Source organism: Saccoglossus kowalevskii, chromosome 1, assembly GCF_978046115.1.
Source record: "Saccoglossus kowalevskii chromosome 1, keSacKowa6.1, whole genome shotgun sequence".
Classification (NCBI taxonomy): domain Eukaryota; kingdom Metazoa; phylum Hemichordata; class Enteropneusta; family Harrimaniidae; genus Saccoglossus; species Saccoglossus kowalevskii.
In genome coordinates, this window is record NC_140641.1 from 11,291,751 (window position 1) to 11,315,659 (window position 23,909).

Sequence of the window (23,909 nt, forward strand, 5' to 3'; positions counted from 1 at the left end):
CAGCAAAATGTAAAATTAGTGTACTTTTCTTGACAGAACATTTGCTACTATTTCTAGCTTCAGTATACTGTTATTTAATAATTAGTCCCCGTTCGTGCGTCCGTGATCACCTGTATCTCGAACATGCATGGACCGATTGAGTTCAAACTTCACTCATACATCACACATTATATGGGACATATGCACATGCATTTTTTTCATGATCCGATTAACGATAGCCGAATAGCGGCCATTTTAAGGCCGAAAATGCATCAAAATCGCACATTTTCACCATTCCGGACCCGGATCTCAGTTATGCATGGACGGATTTTGTTCAAATTTGGTACATACATTAAACATAATAGGACCTTGATGCACGTCATTTTTTTTTTTGGATCGGGTTCGAAATGGCCGACTGGCGGCCATTTTGTTTTAAAGAATTCAGTTCTGGATCCGTATCTGAGACATGCTTGGATTGATCGAGTTCAAACTTCACACACACAAGGTACATCATGTCACAAATATGTATGTGCATTTGTTTCATGATCTCATTAACGATAGCCAAATGGCGGCCGCTTTAAGGCCGAAAATGCATTGAAATCGCACATTTTCACCATTCCGGACCCGGATCTCAGTTATGCATGGACGGATTTCATTCAAATTTGGTACATACATTAAACATAATAGGACCTTGATGCACGTCATTTTTTTTTTCGGATCAAGTTCGAAATTGCCGACTGGCGGCCATTTTGTTTTAAAAAATTCAGTTCTGGATCCGTATCCGAGACATGTCTGGATTGATCAAGTTCAAACTTCACACACACAAGGTACATCATATCACAAATATGTATGTGTATTTGTTTCATGATCTCATTAACGATAGCCAAATGGCGGCCGCTTTAAGGCCGAAAATGCATTGAAATCGCACATTTTCACCATTCCGGACCCGGATCTCAGTTATGCATGGACGGATTTCATTCAAATTTGGTACATACATTAAACATAATAGGACCTTGATGCACGTCATTTTTTTTTTCGGATCAAGTTCGAAATAGCCGACTGGCGGCCATTTTGTTTTAAAGAATTCAGTTCTGGATCCGTATCCGAGACATGCTTGGATTGATCGAGTTCAAACTTCACACACACAAGGTACATCATGTCACAAATATGTATGTGCATTTGTTTCATGATCTCATTAACGATAGCCAAATGGCGGCCGCTTTAAGGCCGAAAATGCATTGAAATCGCACATTTTCACCATTCCGGACCCGTATCTCAGTTATGCATGGATGGATTTTGTTCAAATTTGGTACATACATTAAACATAATAGGACCTTGATGCACGTCTTTTTTGTTTTTCGGATCAAGTTCGAAATGGCCGACTGGCGGCCATTTTGTTAAAGAATTCAGTTCTGGATCCGTATCCAAGACATGTCTGGATTGATCAAGTTCAAACTTCACACACACATGGTACATCATGTCACAAATAGATATGTGCCTTTGTTTCATGATCTGCTTAACAATAGCGAAATGATGGCCATTTTAAGGCCGAAAATGCATCAAAATCACGTATTTTCACAATTCCAGAACCGGATCTCAGTCATGCATGGATGGATTTTGTTCAGATTTAGCACAATGTGTTGTACATATGCAGGTGCATTTCGGTCATGATCTGCTTTGAATGTATATGTCACTCAAATATGAACGGAACGGGGACGTGTCATTGACAATGACTTGTTACTGTTTATTTATTGTGTTATTCTATTGTATTAGGAATGTTGAGATTGATAATATACATGTAGCATTAATTGAGAATTGTGCATTTATATTTAATTTTATTAATAAATTTTTCATGTAATATAATTTTTGATCATTGTTTACTCTTTAATTTTATCAAATGTTTTCCCAGCAAAATTGTATTTGGCTGTATTTGAGGACTGTTTATTTGCCATGCAAAGAAAAGATCATACCAGGCCACGAGTTGCATGGTCATTTGCATCTCGCCTAAATTTGTATCCATTATATATTATTACATTATTACATGTAACTATATTGTTGATTTTAGATATCTAACCTTTATTACATTTTATAAACCAAAATAGATGTAATTCATTCTATAAGGTTGTAATAAAGAATTATCTTATCTTGTATAGTCTCAGTGGCTTTATTCATCAGGTATCAAACTTCTTGCATTTGTGGTCTTGGCTAATCCACAGTCATAATTTCTTCAGAATTAATTCCATGCATAGTAACCATCCTACATTTGTTGATAAACTGCACAGTATCTGTTGGTATTGTGCATCTGAAAAGAAGGCTTTATAATCATCTAAACTTTGTGATTGGGTAAAACAATTTAAAAACAAAATCACTTGTAAACACTTGCAATGACTGTAACCCTTTACTTTCACAATAAAACATTGAATGTATATTCCTTCGAGGCCAAATAGAGTCCAAATAGAGTACATGGCACTTGCAGGAAAGGTATTTCATCAGCATATATTAGTGTATCCTTGCATGTATTGTATGAATTGTTATATATTAAAAGAATTAAATTCTTGGTATATCTGTGCATTACTTTCACAATTGAATATATATCGTTTAAAGGAATTGGCCATTGGACAATTTACTCCTGGTATGTCAATCTGAACAGTTTCTAAGATGAGAATCTATTTGAAAGCACTAAATAGCAGACATATCGTTAAAAACTGCTTTGAAAGAATTGCATATTGGATCATTTTAAATCACAACACAGTTTAGTATGAGTTTTGAGGCTAATTAGGAGCTAAATATCAACAAATGATATAACTGAGCTAACAATATTTGTCAATACATGTAAATAATATAAACTTGGAAATATATTTAGTCTGAATAGATGTGTTTAGCTTCAGATAAATTGCATTTAGTTCAGCTGGCACCTATATATTTGGTTTAAATAGTGGTTTATGTTGATCAGTGTGTATACAATATATTACCTTCAAATAGTTTTAATTAAGGCAAATTATTAATATATTTCTATGGCAACGGATGCACAGTACAGGACATTGCTTCAAACATGAAGTGTTGAAAAAATTGCGTGAATCGGTTAAGAATTGGCAAAGATACAAACGATTTACTATCTCTGTTTGTTTTGTGGATCCAAATCAAAGTTTAGAAAATGAATGTGGTAGAATTATTTATTTATTGTTAAATAACGACCATGTATGTTGTAACGTTTCATCATTAATAAAAAAATCATTGCTAGCTCCCGGTTGTGGTTTCAAGCAATTGCACGCCCTGGTCTAGACTGGCGCAGTCGGGCGATTACTTTGTTTTTGTAGTTTGAATAAAATAAAATAAATCGCGAAATGAAAATAGAAAAAAATTGCGAAATGAAGGTGTTAGCGCGAAATCGCAGTTACAGGGGATTACGTGCTAACACCTCCATTTCGCGATTTTTGTTATTTTAGTTAAACTACAAAAACAAATTAATCGCCCCGACTGGGCTAGTCTAGCCCTGGTCGTACTACGAGCTCGACTGCTCGCGTTAGTCCTGCTGTGTCGATTTTTCAGTAAAGAACGACCCCGGGAGAACGACCCGGTAAAATTTACTGGTTATGGAAAAGTTCATTATATTATTCGTAATTCAGTTTTTAAAACGTAGTTACAAACGCAGTGTATAAGTATTTTCCCAACAAAAACACGAGTAGATCCTTGAATTCAACACTACAGCAACGTCATGTTAAGTCAGGTGATATTATAAACCACGTGATGATCACGCCATCAACCGCTCTGTCGTGGACCGCGCTGTCGTAGACCCTTTCTCTCGTGGCCTGTCTACAACCATCGTATATCCGCAGTCAAGTTGAGTTCTTTTATATTATCTTGGGGATATTTAAATTTTGTTTTCATAAATAAACCATTGAAAAATTAATTTTCCCCAATCGGATATTTTTTTGTTATATTTTCGCATGACGTTCGCGAAATTTCCCACAAATTGAAACGTCAACAACCGACGTCAACCAAATAAATTCCCCACAAAAGATCAAATTTTAATCAGACTGTGCTTTTCCTTGCCACGAAAACCCATCTCACACATCTTGTCACAGTAAAGTAATTTATAAATGCTACCATCGATTGCAATATTTATCACTATGTCGACTGAAAAGATTCTCAATTATCTTGGTCTATGGATATAAAAGCAGGTATTTTCACTGACAGTCTGTTAATTATTCAGTATCTTTTCTATTGGGATTCAACTGATGCATTCTTCATCCGAACTAATCTGTGTTGCCTAGCAACGCGAAATAACAAACACGTCTTCAGTGATTCAGAAGCCTTGTTTACATGTGCTGGGAAATGGGGGTGTGGGGTTTCGAGCGTTTTGTCAGCGGGCTAAGGCGACCTGTGTTTTGTTCATATGTTGCAAAAGTTCACACTTATTCTTGTCCTTTGCGGTTATTTAATTTAAACTGCACAACAAAAGAGCTCCCCATACGCCTTACCGACAATATGGCATAAACCTTGTCTTGTGACCTTTTCAAGTTGTTCATCAAGGTAAAAATGATCTGATCTTTCAAAAAGTAAATTAATAATTTCGTCTCTTCTTCCTCTAAGTATTGCCGTGTTCACGAACTGATTGCGTGTTGTCCGCCACATTGTAGAGGGCGTTGTTTATTCCCGAGTTATTATTCCCACGTGTCGAAGTTAAACAAGGAACTCGGAATCGAGACTAGCCCTTCTCACGAGCTAAACTAACACATATGTTGGGTAACCGGTTATATTATAATCGGGGTCTAGCTCTGTGCTTTGCTACATGAGTGAACACCGCAATTTTAGAGTTTCACCAGATATCAGCAACTTGCTGCTATTTTTTTCAAATCGTTCTTATTATGATCAATCAATTCAGGCAAATAGCCCAATTTTCTGTTTTACACCTAAACAACTTGAATATTTAGAAATGTACTATGACGCTAGTTGCCATTTTGGACAAGATGTCTTGGGCTAACTTTGAGATAACTGAACCCATGATCTTAACGACATATATATTTTTATTAGACGCATAAAATCCTTAGGAAAGGATAAAAAGGGTCTTACAGAAAGAAATTAAAAAACAAAAAAAAACAAAACTACAATCTAAAAAAGAAAACAAAAAATAAAAACATTTCTAAAAAAAAAAAAAAAAAAAAAGTCAAAAACAAAAAAATACAATTTGCAGCCAATGGTGAATACAGAATATAGAATGAACACAGAATGTGGCCTAATACACTGATAGTTGTTGCTGTTTTGTTCCATAGCTGTTTTTTAAGAAGACAGCTAAGGCTGGTGCTAGAGTATGGTTTGCCATAATCAAAATGAATTTATTCTGACTATTTTCTTTATCAAAATTTGGAATTTTATTTTGTGCAGTCAGGAATAATTTGTCCCTATGGTGACTGTAAGCTGGACATTTCATTACAAAATGTTGCTTGTGACACTTGTGCGTGAGATGAATGATTCATGTGACTGGCGGATCGCTGTCTTCGACAAAATACTAGTCAAGTTTATGAACACACGTAATTGAAGGGAAAGTTCTGCGCGTGCGTGAATTTATTCTAAATTCCATTTCCAATTATCTCGATGTCTTTCTGTAACATGCATAGTTGAACTTAAACTGCTCTAGTGGGAAATCACATTGACTTCGAGAAAAAGATAATCCCAAACCACCGCCATATTATTTTTATACAAATACAAGACAATTTTAAATATGGCAAATTTGGCTGTTGCACATACCAACAAAAAAAAACTGAGACGTCACCAAGCTTTAATTTTTTAGGTGATTAGAAGGTTCCGAAGTAGTCACCGGTGGTAAATAGTGCAAGTCACGCCAACTTGAAGGTCAAAACTCTTACTCTCGATTTCATTAAAATAACGCATTGGACTGTGGGAATATCGAAGTTTATCAACACAAATGTCGCACATGCGTGGCGAGACCACCACCACCCTTTAAGTTTTTCTTATCTGAAACAACAAATGTGTTATGACACACTGATCGTATTGAAACTAGTAACTTTATATGAGGAGAGATTCTGGGAGTGCAAGGTGCGAACTCACAAAAAGTCTAGATTAAATTCCGAGAACGGAAAACGTGATTGCAGCGCCGTGATGTGAAAATTATTATTTCAAAAAGATTAATATTAAACGATATCTGCATTGCCCCTGTGGTCTCCGTAGATTCTCTCAGTACATTACACGTCGACAAATCGTCAAATGAGAATGTTATATACTCTCGACGCAACAAAGGCTTTCCTTTATCTTTATACATTTTATATGGCAGTTAAATCAAACCAGCCAATCAACGAGCACAGTGCGCAACGACGTAATTTAAAAACGTCAGTGTTTTTCTATCGGTCAGTAGAAACGTCTCGTCAAAGTTTGAATTGTGAAATTTATAAAGATGAGGGGGATGCCTTTGTTGCACCGAGAATATTACTGATGTAGGGAACGTATCCCATCGAATCAAAACTTATATTTTATAAATTGACGCCAGGGGGCGAAATGACTTCCGGTGTTAATGTTGTTGTAGGTTGATGAATTTGTTGTTCAACTGGGAAAGTACTGTAGTTTATGACATGGAATGTTCTTAAACATGTAATTTATTTTACAGCTGTGCACACACCGCACTTCAGGTGTACCCGAAACAAGACAGAGATAAGCCAAATCTTCCAAATCCCCAAGGTAAGTTCAAGCAAATACACTAGTGGCTTTGGTTCAAGTCGTATTATTTCTGCAATAGCCCACATACACTTCTGATTATACTCTTGGAAAGGGGGATTGTCTGTCTGCATTATCCTAACCCTCGACACGTAGTCCATATACGCAGGGCTAGCATTAGATCGTACAGGTATATAATGGATCGGCGTTTTTTAGTTTTATGAGTAGTCGTATTCTTCAACAACATCTGTACATTTTAATATCGTCTGCTACTACCCTGGTAGATCTGTCGGGGTCGACGTCTTCGAACCACCCGCTACCACCCCGACATGACGATTGGATTGTAGGATTTTTTATGAAATTTTAATTTGAAGATTTTCTGAAAAAGTCCACGCTTGTCTACGGATATTTTGCATTAATCCTTCTCTTTAATTTCGTTAGTTACATGTACATTGTATGGCTTACTACAGCCGCTCAAATAAATTGAAATTGTGCTGGACGATATTCTTTACATTGTATTGTTGTTTTGACCACGGTGGTGGGTGAATAAACTCCTAATAGAAGGGTTTTGTACGGAAATTGTGTCTTAAAAATCCCTTAGATTGACAGTTGAAAAATATGAAAAATAAAATAAAATTTGTTTCTTCTTTGAGATGTTGAAGAAAATGTTTTGGTAAGCCCCCTTTTTGTTTTTCTGTATTTTTTTTATTTTCCAAATATTTTGGCAGACCCCCTTCCCACCCCAAAGTTGTGGGTGCATGACCTCTTTTGAACTGACAAGTGCATTTACCAGGAACCAATCATTCTATTTTGGCCTAACCCAGACTTTTCGAAAATGACTAGGAATTGACAATCCTGTCAAAGCATGTGTAGTATTACTGGTTTATGTTTTTAACTCTACTGCACTACTTTGTTTTATGAAAAACACTTTTTCGAGGGGAAGTTTGTTGCAATATTATATATTGACTTTCAGAAATTTGTTAATAAAATAAGAATAAGCTAAAACAAAGTTCAATAATGTGGCATAATATTGCACATGTATTTCAAGTATAAATGTAAGTGTATTAATTCTAATGATTGTGTATCTGTAGCTGCAACATTTCAAGTATGTATACAAAACAGATACAAAGCACAGAAAAGGTACAGAAAAGCCAAAGAAGCCAGCGAGTAAGTAAATTCATTCATTTCCACTACTTCCTCTTTAATTCACTTATATTTCCAGATTTATATAGCTTTACCACAGTCCCTCTATCAGATAGAGGGACTGTGGCTTTACCAACTTATTTTTATCAAAAGTGCTGATAAGCTAAATTGCTCTTTATAGCTATTTTTAATACCTGTGCAGGTATATTGCTATTTGTATATATAATGACTTGTGCCTTTCTTTTAGCACAATTATATCTTTGCTAAAGTCTTAAAGAGGATCTTAAATTTGTAATTATAATAACACACATTCTGTTCTTTCATGTCTTTCCTACTATCAGAGAGGAGCAAAGGTAATATTAATGGGATCATTTGTCATAGGCCTTAGACATTCTTGTCACAAATTGTCACTTTCAGAATACAACAGAGAGTTGCATCAGCCTGATTGGCCATCCATACAATCAGTTGGATTTGTATACTTGTCACTTGTAATTGTCTAATGTTCACCAGAACCATGAACGGGTTGGTAAGTGGGAAAGTGGAAAGAAAAATGGTCAGAATATGTCACTTCAGACTCTGCTTCATACATCCTATTACGTTTTCAAAAGAAGTACCCCCTCCCACTTTTGTAGGTGACATCTGAGTGTGTATGTAAAATACCAGAGGTACATTACTTGGGATTTGCAACTCGCATAGTACTGTATTGTGACATCTTGTCAAGATCCCATTGAATTCTCATCTCGTAGATAGCGAGACTGAGGCTACGACCTTCTGACATGATATATATCAATGTTCAAGGTTTGTAATGAAAAAATAAAACTTTTCTTGCCACTATCGTAGTGAAAAATGTAATACATCGAAAATGTACAGAAAATATAGTTCTCGTAATCCGTCATATCGTGGGCAGCTATTTTGATCCACCTGGACATCCCAGTATCCTCGTTACCTCGGGCATGCGCATTCGCATTTTTCTGAGTTGGAACGCTTATGCGAGAGCGAGATTGTAACGGGATCTTGGTATCATGTCACCGTAGTTTCAAACCCCAAGTAATGTACCTCTGAAAATACCTATACATTTGTATATACCGGTATATGTAAAGCCGGTTTTGATCATATTACTTCATGAAAGATGTATTGTTGCAAATGTTGTGAAAGTCTTGATTTCACAGATGTTCAGCAATTTCATTGAGTGTTTGATACTTCACAACATCCATGTACCAGTACATTTATGTTATAGAAAAGTAAAAAAGAAATTGCTTTTGGTTTGTAAAGCTGAACAAATTAATTGCAGATTTACTTTCATCACATTAGCATTGATACATTTGCTCAGACTGAGGCAAGTCTGGAATTCCCTGAGACACTCACTATATGATTGATACCCAGTAGTTATAAAATTAATGTACAAATAGTAGTTATTTACTTTATGCATGGCTTAGTTGTTGTTGTTTACATTGTATGCTTTGGTGTTCTCCACAGACTGTAAAAAACAATAAAAGGAATTCTTTTGTTGTTTGCATTGTTTGCTTCAGCCACTGGCTATAAAAATAATAAAAGTGCCTTCTAATTATTAATTATTTATGTTCACTGCTATATCAGTTCTATTGATATTGAAATCCTACAAGTATATAGAAAACTCATATACAGAAGCTTGAAGCGAGAGGGTCGTCACCTGTGCACGCGCGGGAATTGAGTCCCAAGCGACGATAACAACACAAGTTAAAAATGCAAAGGCTCATGGGTAGACGCTATGGCCATCTGACGCATGCGCAGATGATGACTTCCCCGCTTTAAAGAAAATGCTAAGAATTTGATTAGAATATGCCATTTACTAAAACTGTAGTATAACTGTGGGAAGCACTGCATTACAATAGTCAGTATATTTATCAATTTTTAAAATCTGTGTAATTGTATTATGTACTATGCTGCCTACATACTGTTATAATATAGTTCAACTGTTTGATTTACAAAAGGGCTCAGTTTACATGAGGTGTTTATGAAGTAAATGTATTAAAAACTGTCAATTTGCACCATTGACTAGAAAGATTGTACATGTACTGGCTCGTCGAATAAAACACTTCTGGTTCTGTTTATGTTCATGATTATTCACTAATAGGGGAAATATGTTATGAACATTTATTTATTTTAATATTTGTGTACCATAGCTCTCTAAAGATAAAAATGCTCTTTATTTATTATTAGTAAGAGGTATTAACTGTTCAGTAATTAGATTCCGTGTACCTAAAAATGATATGTACTGTAAAATGCTTTAATATCACAAGAGAAAAGTTTTCATTGTCAGCGAAAATCACTTAATTTCGTTTTGAAATTTTTGTATCAAATTGCTCTTTGGTCTTAAAACACAGTGTCAGCGACTTTTGCAAAAAAAATTTTCTTCAGCACATAATGCCATATAATCATGATGATTCCTTGCAGCAAAAATTAAACGGTTTACAGTACATTCAACTTTTCTAATCTTGCCCTCCTTCATAAGACTGTTTCACATTTGTTCATTAATTATTATTCATTGCGTGAAAGGTATATTAATATAGTATTGTTTAATTTGTTATTCTCAGAATTGACCCTAATAATTTGGCTAGGAAAAATAAAGCATCATCATTCAAGGTAAGGAAACTTATACTACATGTTTTGTAACATTAAAGAGTGGTGGTCATCGTCATGCTGCGTATGGTCAATATTTGTGTTGATAAACATTGATCTTCTAATGAAATCATGAATATGAGTTTTGACCTAGGTGTGACTTCCACTAATTACCACTGGTGAATTTCTTGATGCTTTCAAATCACCTAAAAAATACCCAATTAAAGCATGGAACCGCCTAAGTTTGTAGTTGTTGGTCTGTGCAATGGTCAAAGTCGCCATCTTTGTTTATATGAGACCCATATCTGTCATTTGTGTGGTGCAATGACCATCGCACTTTAACATTTGTTCAATCGTGTGTAAGTTTTCATGATACATTTGTATAGTACCGGTAGACATGTACAAATGGAAGGTGCAGAGCATGATTCATGGTAACATGTACTCTTAGTCAAATGAATGCCATTATTTTATAGAATGTACTTTTTGATACATAATGTGAACTTTTGGTATAAGCATACATTTTTTTTATAATTTGCAGATTTCTGCAGATGCTGAAGAGAATGACAATGAACAAGAACAGAAAAGACAGCATGGCAAGCCAGTCAAATATGGCCAGGTTGTACAGGTAAGCTATTGATTGATTGATTGATTGATTGACTGACTGATTAATTAATTAATTAATTAATTAATTTGCTCGCTTGCTTATATTTTACTCACTCACTAATTCTGATAGAAATAAAGAAAGTGACTGATATGTAAATAAATCAATTACGAAATCAGGTACATGCACAATACATGATACATAAGGGCTCATACCACTAATTGAATTTCCATAGACGACAATGTTAACATATGACGAGATTGCTATATGAAAATGACGAAGAAAGTTGAAAATATGGCTCAAAAATGGGAAATCAACATACCAGTAATCAACCATATGAAAAAAACTAACATGTTGGCCAGCTCAAACTCTTGCAAATCTCAGGTAAACAAGACACATCTACTGTATTTGGATTGCACCAAGAGAAATCACTGGAGAAACACCAAGATTTGAACATCCAAATAAACACAGAATAAACCCACAGGTACACAGCCGCTAAGTAGTAAACAAAAGACCACATGTTGGTCTCACCTCTGACCCAGGTGATTATGCCCTCAAACAGGAAGCACCTGAGAAAAAAAATATTTAAAAAATTTCATTGGTTCTTGCTAGGCATTTAAATTGGTTGATTAGTGGCATGAGACCTTAAACATGTATCCAAAAAAAATGTTTCATGATAGCACATTGAGTAGTTGAATCTGCCTTTATTCAAACTGGTTTGGCTGTATATTGGCCATATATTCTTATATGTGCAGAATCTTTTCCTGTGGTTATAATAAACAGAATATTCATGCGTGTTGTTACAGTGATAGCATCATTTTTATTCCGGAAATACTGTCTTAGTATTTCACATAGTTCAATTGTATTCATCTAGTTCTTATTGAGGTTCGCTAAAACAAAGTTTAGTAAATTTTATTTACTGTTCAACAACTCACATTCATATCAAGACAGCAAGTGTTTTGACACGTAAAAAAATGTACCCATGCTGCATTGTATTTAGCCAATTTGAATTTGTTTTTTCTTGTTTGGTTACTATGACAGCAGACTGTCAGACTGATTCTGACTCACAAGTTTAGGCATGCACAAAGGTTGTAAAACTTTGCAGTGGCCTGTGTGTACAGTGAATCTTACCAAGTATTTATTACTTTCAATACATGTAGTACTTCAAAAGTTAACAATGAATCCCTGTATAGGTAGGCCTCAGGGGATAACAAAGATGCATTGTTAGGTGTACATCTCAATAGTCACTCTTAATGAAAACAGGTCCTTTATTCTTTATTTCTTTTAGTCTTATTGATTGTTATATTTTTTTTTATTATATAAGAAAAAATAATTATCACACAAATGAGTGTTTTCCCAGTAAGATTATGCTTTTCATTACCATGTGCATGTAATTACGGAAGACAACTGTATGTTGTTATAACAAATGGTCATCATGGTCAATTAAGTTAAAAAACCCATGAGAGAAGATCTACCTTAAAAATTATCAAATATACTCTAAAAACTATATATATAACCACTTAAATGATTTAGGAACTTGCTTTTACCTTATGACAACAGACTGCTCTACTTATTTTAGTTTAGTTTTTGTTTTGGGCTGTGAATACTTTAGTTCTGGACAAGAAATTAAGTACTATCATGGGAATCCTGTCATTTCACTGTAACAAGTTGTATGTTTTTGATAACTGAGCCTTTGGTAGTATACTTAAGGGTGTTCCCTCTAGCACTAGAACTAGTTCATAGAAAAAGTATTAATATGTTGATGGTTATTCAATAGTGTTCAGCCTTTAGTTGGCAGTGAAATGTTATTACAAAAAGGGTTGGGAATATCAGTATGTAATTAACTTTTTGTCATTTTTGGTAAAAAGTGATATTTTTGACTTCTTATTGAAAACCGCAAGTTCAATTGCTTTAATACTACATATATAGGTACTACATGTGGACTTTTCTCGGATTTGTTCATATCATGATGATATCTTTAATTCTCTAATTTTAGTGAATATTTTTGTCATTTTTGGTAAAAAGTGATATTTTTGACTTCTTGTTGAAAACCACAAGTTCAATTGCTTTAATACTACATATATAGATACTACATGTAGACTTTTCTCGGATTTGTTCATATCATGATGATATCTTTAATTCTCTAATTTTAGTGAATATTTTTGTCATTTTTGGTAAAACGTGATATTTTTGACTTCTTTTAAAAAAAAAAGCAAGTTTGATTGCCTTGATATTACATATATAGGTACTAAATGTGGACCTCTCTCAGATTTGTTCATGTTGTTATGATATCATTAATTCTCTAATTTTGGTGAATATTTTTGTCATTTTTGCTAAAAATTGATATTTTCGACTTCTTGTTGAAAACCGCAAGTCCAATTGTTTTGATATTATTCATATAGGTAATACACGTGGACCTCTCTCAGATTTGTTCATTTTCTTATGATAACGTAAATTTCCTAATTTAATTCTCTTGTTGAAAACAGCAAGTCTGATTGCTTTGATACTGTACATATTGTTCATTTTCTAACGATTTCTTCAGTTCTTTAATTGAAATGTTCATTGCTAACAGCAGAGCTATCTCAGCTGACAGGCTGCTTGTAATCTAAGTAATATTATTATTTCCTTGTCTTTCATGATTTATTTATTTTATTTTTTTTCAGCTCAAACACTTGTTCACCAATAAATATATTCACGTTAGTTCAACACAAACCTCCGCTACAGAGTACAGTAATATGCTTGTAAGTGTTCTCATAAATCATAATCTTCTTTATTGTCATGGGAGTGGCTGGTTGTTTCATGAGTCACCAACATCTTGATTTAATAGTTATTTTTAGGATTTAGTCATTAGGGTACAGCAGCAAATTACTATGTACATGTACATCTGTAATGTGAAAACTGACACTACCTTATTTACTCTATTAGTAGTGTATGCGTATACACAAATGACAGAGATAATATGTCATATTTTAATGAGCTTGTGCATAATTAATGCAACTTGGGTTTACATTGGAGATGTGATTCTAATAGAGCAGATGTAGTATAGTTTGAGATTATAGTACTGACTTTTTGCGTGACATGGGATATGAGCATGTCAGGTTGTATGATGTGAATTCTAAGATTTCACATAATCATTTTCTATTTGTTAAAATAAAGGTTTTTACAGTGTGATGCTAGATATATACCGGTATATTGTATTTAATGATTCAGTTAATAATTTACACAATACTTCAGTTAATACCAACCAAAGTATTGAGAATGTGGAATCATTGTTTAATATCTACAGGTGGAGTTACTTGACTACAATGCTAAAAATGCACAGTTTAAAATCATGCCAAGATATAAAGTGAAATCAGAAGGAGATACAGTGAGTATATATGTGATAAAGTGTTTGACACAAAATGAAATGTACCATCTTAATAAATTTAAATTTGTATTTTCTCAAATGTTGAAGCTCATGCTCTTCTGTAGTGTCAGATACTGGGGTTGCTTAGATATTGTTATGTTTGATAATTATTATCAGTAGTTTTTAAATGTGAGAGATATTGTCCAAAAATTGATATTATCGTAAGTTCACTTTTAGAAATTAAATTATCTTTTATTTTATTTCAGGTACAAGTAGATGATCAAATAGTTTTAGAAAGTTTCAAATCTGCTGGACAGTTTTTACATGTTAGTAAAGCAGTATTTGGTCAACGGTTTGTCAATTCTAACACGTAAGTATCTGATGCTGACTGTAGTGTAAGGTGCAGGAATGGTTAAAGTGGTTGGTGTAAATGAAATTTATTTTTGTGAAGATGAGATGTTAGATGAAGATTTAGAGGTACATGACCTTTCTCAAAACTAAATTCATGAAAAAAATAATTGTGTTCAGTGAATGTGAATCCTAATTCAATGATGAAATACAGATATGTTGACATAATTTGATGTTACTTGCTGGAATGTTTTGTCTGTTTGAGTTTGAGTAAAGTTCTCAAAGTAGCTCGTCAACGTCAACATGTCAAAAACAACATTTGAATAATCTCACAAACCCAAATTCAGTGGAAAGGTTCTTGGTTTAAGCTCTTTACTGTATGCTACTGCTCTGGAATGTATTTTGGTTTACTATGTCAGGCAATTACCTTGAAGCAGTAAAGAAGTAATGTGTTTGAAATAAAAACAAAAGAAGTCAGGCAGCTGGGTATAGATGGCGTCCTTTGATAGAATCTTATAACATTCATTTGTTTATTTCAGGTTGGAATTGAATTTATCTGTAAGACAGTCTGGTTTTACACTGCATAGATATGATAGCCCAGATATTCAACACACAGACCTCATCAGGGTAATTATACCATAATTATTGTAAACTTTAATTATCATTACTATCAATATTTTTTAATTAATTTAATTGTTTGAGAGTATTCATGAGGTCGAAATTTTCCGTTCACAAAAATCAGTGTTTGTTTTGATGTTTTCATTGTTCTCTCTAATTTGTAGGCTGGCTCCGTGTTTAGATTATTTCACAAAGAGCTAGAAGCCTATCTTACAGCAGAGGGTGTTTTTGGTGCAGAAATAAGTGAAGATGGTAAGTCATTTACATTCTTCTGTGTCAGTGTATGTAATCAACTACCAAACCTCATATCTGGCACTGTTAAAAAATATAACATTTCTATTTCTAAGTGATTTATAGACTGGACTGGGCTCAATGTGTAGTTGTTTAGGAATCCTGAGTCAAAATAGAAACCTCCCAATCAAGCTTGCTGACTGCTGGGGAGGTCAGTCTTCAATAAAAAAATAAAATTGCATGTGAATGTATAGAGTACCTAAGGCAAACAAAAATGTTGCTGCCCCTGATAAACTTAATTTTTTTTATAAATTGTGAATTTTATTTTACCAAATTACAAATTCTATAAATGTTTTTCAAGATTATTATAACAATATATGATTTTATGTTACGTCAATGACACACAAATTAGTACAACTAGTTGCGTCACATCAAAGCTGTGTGCGTAAGGATATGCTGAGGGCGCACTGACTGGGCCATAGATCCACTGCCTTTCTAACTATTCACAAGATTAAACACCAGCAAACTTCTCTACACCGATTAGAAGAAGAAAATACATTTCTAACTTTTTTCCTCCTTTTCCTTCTAGTTCACTTGAGGGTGAGAATAACTGATCCAAGTCATCCCAAAACTCTTTTTCCATCCACATCAGCAATAGTTTACTGGCAGATAGAAGCTGAAGAAGGAATGATGAAAGGTAGAACATTCATAGTAGAATTTTAATAACATTATATGTCTGAACCAACCATCTTTTTTTTTAGACAGAACAGATTTCCATGGGGTTTCAATGTACATGTTTCATTGTTTAATGTCATTGATGGAAACATTTTGTTAAGTAGTCTTATGAAATAAAGCAGCCACCCAAACGTGATCTCTTGCCTCTAATTATTATTATTAATGCAATAATGCTTTGAAATTTCAGGTGAAACAATGAGATGGGAGCAGCAGTGTCGTCTGAGACATTTCACAACTCGAAAATATTTACGTCTATCTGGCAAGGGCAGTGATGTGCAGGTAAATAAGACTTATTTTGCTTTTATCTATCTTTGAGGTGGATTTCATTTAATTTATTTTCTTTCATTAGTTTGTTCATTTGCATGCTCAGTGAAGAAAACTGACAGTGTGTTGACATGCTCATGCTATGTATTGGTTACCATGATTGCACATTTGTTCTGTATTTAAAGTCAGCTTTATCACTTGCTAACTGACTGTTGTGAGACATTCAATACTTTTATCTTGCATTATTTTCAAAATTTTTGTCAGTTACTGAGCATTGTCTCTTTCAGTATATAAATATATTTTCAGAGTTGACATGTGCAAATTAAAACTGGGAGTGTATGTGTCATGAGTTAGACAGTATTATATTAGACCTACTATACTGTCTATAGTATGAATTCCCAAATGTCTGTTTCACTTATGAATAGTTTTGACATCTGTTAATTTGCTTATGTTTGTAGGTAACATTAACAGAAACAGCATCCGATCCAAAGACTGTATTTCGATTACATCCTGTGATCCATGATATGGATGAAATACAGTTTGAAAGTTATGCCAGGATAGAACACGTTGTTACAGGATTTTGGTTACATGGTCTAAACGGTAAAATATTTGCACAACACTTGCTTGATTAGAATCAAATGCCATCTCTTCTGAGAAGATGTCAGATGGGGTTTAGTCATATTTCAACTTAAGATTGCACTGTTAGGAGATTACATTTAGTTATCAGTGTTTTTGGACAAGTATATGACATACTGTATTTGCTCTATAGAAGTGCATCTCCAGTAAGATCACACGTAAATCAAAAATTGCATTAATTGTATGCTGGATCATTAAAATGTGACTTAATATGATGATAGAAACCCCTCTTTTTATTAACACATTATCCACTAAAACTGTTTACCCCCCTATTTATTTTGGCTATCTTACTTAAGAATACCGATAATTACAATAATGGCTATTGTGTTAAACTGCTGTAGACAATAGTTTTTGTACCTGAGTGTGATTCAAAAACTTTAACCTAGAAAATAGTAATTTTCAAAAATATGGCAAAATATAGTATGTGTTATGTTACTCTCTAAACTATCTGTTGTGAGTGGATATGATCAGCAGCTGATTTTAACACATGCCTGCTGAAAGGCTCGATGAATAGTTGAAATGAATGGGAGAATACAGCATCAGCAGATGATGTGGTACTCAATAGATGCAAAGAAAACATTTTGGACTGATATGCAATGTAAATCTATAATTTGCATATATCTGTCTGACAAAATATGTCACATGCTATTCTGAAATAGAGAGAGTACAATTTTAGCCCTTTGAACACTAATCTTTTCTAGCAAAATGTTGATGCATATTTTTGAGCATTTTTCTATTATTTCATAGTTATTTAAAAAATTACAAGAGTTGACTTTTGCATTCAAGCTGTTGAAAGAACCACTTGTTTCAATATGATATTTTGATTTTCAATATTTATTAACATTTCCATTTATTTTTAAAAATTGACGATAGTGTTTACAGAATCATAACAACTTTTCTCATTATTGTTAGATATGTACCAAAGTAATAAGTCTAAGGTGTGGCTTGAAGAGGGTAAAAAGGCAGATTCAATGAGTGGTCTACAATGGGATAAAGCTGCATTAAAAAAAATCACTGCAAGTGAAGCTAAATTATATAATGATGCATTTACAATTCAAAAGGTATGTATGGACTGCAGATAATTTGCATAACAATACACAGTGTTTTCTTACCTGTATCGTATTATTTGTTATGTTATGTGAGCTTTATTGATTACCAACACATAAAAATATCTGCTTACAACTCTTTTTTTTTAAATCCTGTGTGTAACATGCTCATTTTGGCCATTCTGTTATCTGTCAGCTCAATAGCTATAAAATCAATAAGATACACCAGTGTGACCATGCATATATAACAAGTGCAATTTAAAGCTCTATAAAAACCTTGATTTATTTTCAAAATGCACCAGAGAGCAATATTGTGTGTGACTGTTTGGTGGACTCCACAGGTGGTTCACACATGGAAGTTGACAATATTCTCTGTTAAGACAAAGTTCGAAAACAGATCGTTACAGATTTTTTTGGGAGCATGCATCCCTCTATCCATATACAACTAGTATTCTAATATTCTGTGACTTATCACATTCAAACTTCACACATACTGGTACATTATGTCATACATATAGTCATGAATTAGATTCAAGTTCTGTTTTAAAATTGCAGAATCGTGTATGTTGTAGTGAAAATGAACCAATGAAATGAACCAAGATTCTCTGCATTTGTGGATGAAATTTGTTCATATACTTAGTACATTTGCTAGAGCTTCTAATCTGCCATTTGTGACTTGTGTTTACTGTTTCACAATGAGACTATGAAATCATCAACATTTAAAATCCTTCCCCTCTGATAAATCTTTTTTTCTGTACATTTCTTTTCCAGGTTGATGAAGAGTTAATTCAAATCTTCAACTTTGTTGCTGGTATGGTACCGTTCTTACAGAAATTTATTGATGATGTAAGTATTTAACTTTTCGGATTTCAAAGTGAAAATTTTGATCAAGACCTGACAATGAGATATTTGGTTTAAAGTTATAATTATAGAAACATACATACAAATATGCATTAGCTTTTCTTTCAAACATACAGCACCTTTTCAATTCTTCACAAAATATAAAAATCTTGGAATATATTTTCAGTTTATAGCTTCCCATTTACAGCATCATTTGGCTGTCTTCCTAGTGATTATCATTATTTATTGTTACCATCAGCTGTCATTGATATTGATATTATGTATCTATGCTATGTAGAGTGATCTTGTGGTATTTTATTTCCCATCTTCTGCTTGTTGCTTCTGTAAATACATGTACTGTAAAAATACATTGAAATAGTTTCATACAATTATAACAAATTTGACTCCATGTATGAATTAACAGAATCTTAATTTAGCTGGAGTGTAAACAATCTCATTGTGAGAATATACTTTCTGTTAAATTAGCTACATCTTAAATTCATAGTGATATTACAGATTAGGTAAATTTGCTAAAATAACATGCTAGCTAAAAAGACATGTTTTACAGTATAGTCTAACACATTTTTTTTAGCTAATCTGACTCAATGCATGAATTAACAGAATCTTAAAGGACATGAACAAAATTTTATTTGTGTACCATTTTGGTAAACACATACTAATAGTAATGTATGTCACGTCAAATGATTTGTTTTTAACTATATACTATTCGGTGCTATGTAAATTGTATGTATAACATAACCATTCTAACATTTTACGTTTTACCTTAAAGTGCTCACAATTACATTAATTACTGGTACTTAATTAACTAAAATAACATATATTATTTAACAATATTTATATTATTGCAGAAAAAGAATGGTATGGTTGTGAATGCCAAAAGAGCTCAGACTGTCTTATCAGCATTGGAAGAACTGAAGAACTTTATGATAGTAAAAGGGGAACCAATTAAAAATAGACAGAAGTTATTGAGAAATCTGAAAATACTTGAATTGCTCGTACAGATAGCTCAGATATCATACATGGGAACCAACGATGAAAAGTATGTAATATGTATTTTAAATAATGTTTAAGGTTAAAGCAGTAACAGCTGTAACTATCAAACTTTTTCTCTGATTTTTCATTTTTAATAAATCATTTCCTGTGTCATTAGTGCTAATTTGTAATGGACATCACCAAAATGTGGACACTGGAAGCATACCATATATGCTGTATACCGACGTTATACATTAAATCACTTGCAAGTGATAAAAGATGGCTACAAGGTTATTCTTGAGTCATCAGAGGGCTCCATTTATTGAAATTTGCTATATACACGTTAATTAAAACCCAGTCAAATTGCTCAAAACATCAAATCAGTTAAATTAAATGCCAGTGAAAATAAGTGGTTTTACAGTAGTACAATACAGTCAACTCTGAAATATTATTGTTTTTGCAGATTAATGGTTGATATCATTGTAGCCTGTTATAATGTGATGCATACGTATGTTATTGGTGACAGTAGAAAGAATGAACTCTATATTGCAAGATTTATTGATTTCTTTCAAACTCAGATTCTCAGAGAGGTAAGTGTACACATTATAAAACAATATTCCCAATATTCTGTTTGAATTAAAAATACTATAATATCACTTTAGTAACATATGCACTTTGAACTGTGATTTAACTTACTTAATACTTATTGTATTAAATAAGTTGAATCACTGTTTTCAAAAATGGACATGTGTTTTGCAACCAAATACTAGTAGTGTATCATACTATGAGGAATGCAAAGTATGTACAAAGACAGTACAGCGGGAGTATCAACGGACATGCAGCAGGGGTTGATGTGACTGTGTAATGTCTGAGGGCATACTTTGCAGTATCCTCGTAATAGCCTTATAAATATATACATCTTTTCCTCCCAATGATACATGGGAATGCCAAAATCCAAAAAAGTTTAGAACAGATTTAGCGAACTTCTTTGTGTGGGGTCGGGTCAAACCCTGGGGGCAGCCATGTTTGTTTTTATTAATAATGAGCTCTGTTAGAAAAAAAAAGTTTTGCTTCTAGTCACCACATGCGTAAATTTCAAACCAAGTTTGTGTACTGATGAATTGTGTCATATATGGTAGAATGGGGGAATGTTTGTTTTTCTGTTTTAGAGGATATTTTGTCGATCCAAATTTAATTTTTATTAGAACGAGAAGCAAAACTTTTTTTGCCTAAAAAGATGAAAAAATAACTGTCTATCTCTAAGCTGGTAGTCTATTTTAATCACATTCTTGATACTATGTGAAGTTTTGGCATTCTGTCTATCTACTGAAATGCTTAGCGAACTGCATCTGACAAAATAAGGGGAACATATAAGGTAAGATATTACTAATTGGTGGATGGGTTTTTATTTTATTTTATGCATCGCACAGCTCCTTAAATATTTGCATGCAGATGCACCAATCTTCCAAGCATGCTACTTACGATGATATATCGCAACTGACTGTAGATGGTCGACAGGTTTAGAAAAGTTAGGTGGCTCAACATGAAAAACAAAAAAATGTTTTATTACCAACAACAACTGTTGGCTGATGTCACATTGGCCTACAATTACAACTATAATCGTTAGACACTCTGTCGGTTGACTACAGTCTGTAGCTTAATTTCACCTGTAGAGAGTGTTAACTGACCATTAACAAACAATCCTCTTTTTGCTCTTTCTCAATAAATTGCTGGATGGATAGATTTACAGCGTGGTATGTACATACCTTTGAAAAATAATATTATGAGTGTTGTTATTTATTAACTTAACCCCTACCTGTTATCTGTGTTACAAACTAATGACATTCATGATGTATTTGTAAGTGTATGCATTGTGCTGATCACATCTGTATGTTTGTTGACATTGTGTGTTAAAATATTATTACTGATATGTAGCTTCAATCATTGTATGTATATGAGCAAAAACTATAATAAGACCTGCCTTAACTGAATACATTTTGTCTTCTCTCTATTACCTCTGTAAACTGAACAGCTATATCTCAGTGTTCATTGTCTCTTTTCTATTACCTCTGTAAACTGAACAGTTATATCCCAGTGTTCATTGTCTCCTCTCCATTACCTCTGTAAAGTGACCAGTTATATTTCAGTGTTCATTGTCTCTTCTTTATTACCTCTGTAAACTGAACAGCTATATCTCAGTGTTCATTGTCTCTTTTCTATTACCTTTGTAAACTGAACAGTTATATCCCAGTGTTCATTGTCTCCTCTCCATTACCTCTGTAAAGTGACCAGTTATATTTCAGTGTTCATTGTCTCTTCTTCATTACCTCTGTAAACTGAACAGCTATATCTCAGTGTTCATTGTCTCTTTTCTATTACCTTTGTAAACTGAACAGTTATATCCCAGTGTTCATTGTCTCCTCTCCATTACCTCTGTAAAGTGACCAGTTATATTTCAGTGTTCATTGTCTCTTCTTCATTACCTCTGTAAACTGAACAGCTATATCTCAGTGTTCATTGTCTCTTTTCTATTACCTCTTTAAACTGAACAGTTATATCCCAGTGTTCATTGTCTCCTCTCCATTACCTCTGTAAAGTGACCAGTTATATTTCAGTGCTCATTGTCTCTTCTTCATTACCTCTGTAAACTGAACAGCTATATCTCAGTGTTCATTGTCTCTTTTCTATTACCTTTGTAAACTGAACAGTTATATCCCAGTGTTCATTATCTCCTCTCCATTACCTCTGTAAAGTGACCAGTTATATTTCAGTGTTCATTGTCTTCTCTCCATTACCTCTGTAAACTCAACAGCTATATCCAAGTGTTCATTGTCTCCTATCTATTACCTCTGTAAACTGAACAGCTATATCCCAGTGTTCATTGTCTCCTCTCTATTACCTCTGTAAACTGAACAGTTATATTTCAGTGTTCATTGTCTCCTCTTCATTACCTCTGTAAACTGAACAGCTATATCCCAGTGTTCATTGTCTCCTCTCTATTACCTCTGTAAACTGAACAGTTATATCCCAGTGTTCATTGTCTCTTCCCCATTACCTCTGTAAACTGACCAGTTATATTTCAGTGCTCATTGTCTCCTCTCCATTACCTCTATAAACTGAACAGCTATATCTCAGTGTTCATTGTCTCCTCTCTATTACCTCTGTAAAGTGACCAGTTATATTTCAGTGTTCATTGTCTCCTTCATTACCTCTGTAAACTGAACAGCTATATCTCAGTGTTCATTGTCTCCTCTCTATTACCTCTGTAAAGTGACCAGTTATATTTCAATGTTCAATGTCTCTTCTTCATTACCCCTGTAAACTGAACAGTTATATTTCAGTGCTCATTGTCTTCTCTCCATTAGCTCTGTAAACTGAACAGCTATATCCCAGTGTTCATTGTCTCCTCTCTATTACCTCTGTAAAGTGACCAGTTATATTTCAGTGTTCATTGTCTCCTTCATTACCCCTGTAAACTGAACAGTTATATCCCAGTGTTCATTGTCTCCTCTCTATTACCTCTGTAAACTGAACAGCTATATCCCAGTGTTCATTGTCTCCTCTCTATTACCTCTGTAAACTGAACAGTTATATTTCAGTGTTCATTGTCTTCTCTTCATTACCTCTGTAAACTGAACAGCTATATCCCAGTGTTCATTGTCTCCTCTCCATTACCTCTGTAAACTAAACAGTTATATTTCAGTGTTCATTGTCTCTTCCCCATTACCTCTGTAAAGTGACCAGTTATATTTCAGTGCTCATTGTCTTCTTCATTACCTCTGTAAGCTGAACAGTTATATCCCAGTGTTCATTGTCTCCTCTCTATTACCTCTGTAAACTGACCAGTTATATTTCAGTGTTC

At 33.7% G+C, this 23,909-nt stretch overlaps 1 protein-coding gene across 1 annotated transcript in view; it reads left to right on the forward strand.

Annotated features, from left to right (window-relative positions):
* The window catches only part of LOC100375107 (inositol 1,4,5-trisphosphate-gated calcium channel ITPR3-like), a 94,691-nt gene that overhangs the window by 14,989 nt on the left and 55,793 nt on the right, over nt 1–23,909 (forward strand). Inside the window, exons 2-17 of the mRNA XM_085498690.1 lie at nt 6,602–6,672; nt 7,740–7,815; nt 10,365–10,413; nt 10,928–11,014; nt 13,654–13,731; nt 14,277–14,357; nt 14,603–14,706; nt 15,224–15,311; nt 15,467–15,554; nt 16,123–16,230; nt 16,456–16,547; nt 16,991–17,132; nt 18,081–18,229; nt 18,986–19,060; nt 19,924–20,114; nt 20,511–20,637. Of these exons, the coding sequence (XP_085354816.1) occupies nt 6,602–6,672; nt 7,740–7,815; nt 10,365–10,413; nt 10,928–11,014; nt 13,654–13,731; nt 14,277–14,357; nt 14,603–14,706; nt 15,224–15,311; nt 15,467–15,554; nt 16,123–16,230; nt 16,456–16,547; nt 16,991–17,132; nt 18,081–18,229; nt 18,986–19,060; nt 19,924–20,114; nt 20,511–20,637 (1,606 nt within the window). The remainder of the gene's footprint in view (nt 1–6,601; nt 6,673–7,739; nt 7,816–10,364; nt 10,414–10,927; nt 11,015–13,653; nt 13,732–14,276; nt 14,358–14,602; nt 14,707–15,223; nt 15,312–15,466; nt 15,555–16,122; nt 16,231–16,455; nt 16,548–16,990; nt 17,133–18,080; nt 18,230–18,985; nt 19,061–19,923; nt 20,115–20,510; nt 20,638–23,909) is intronic.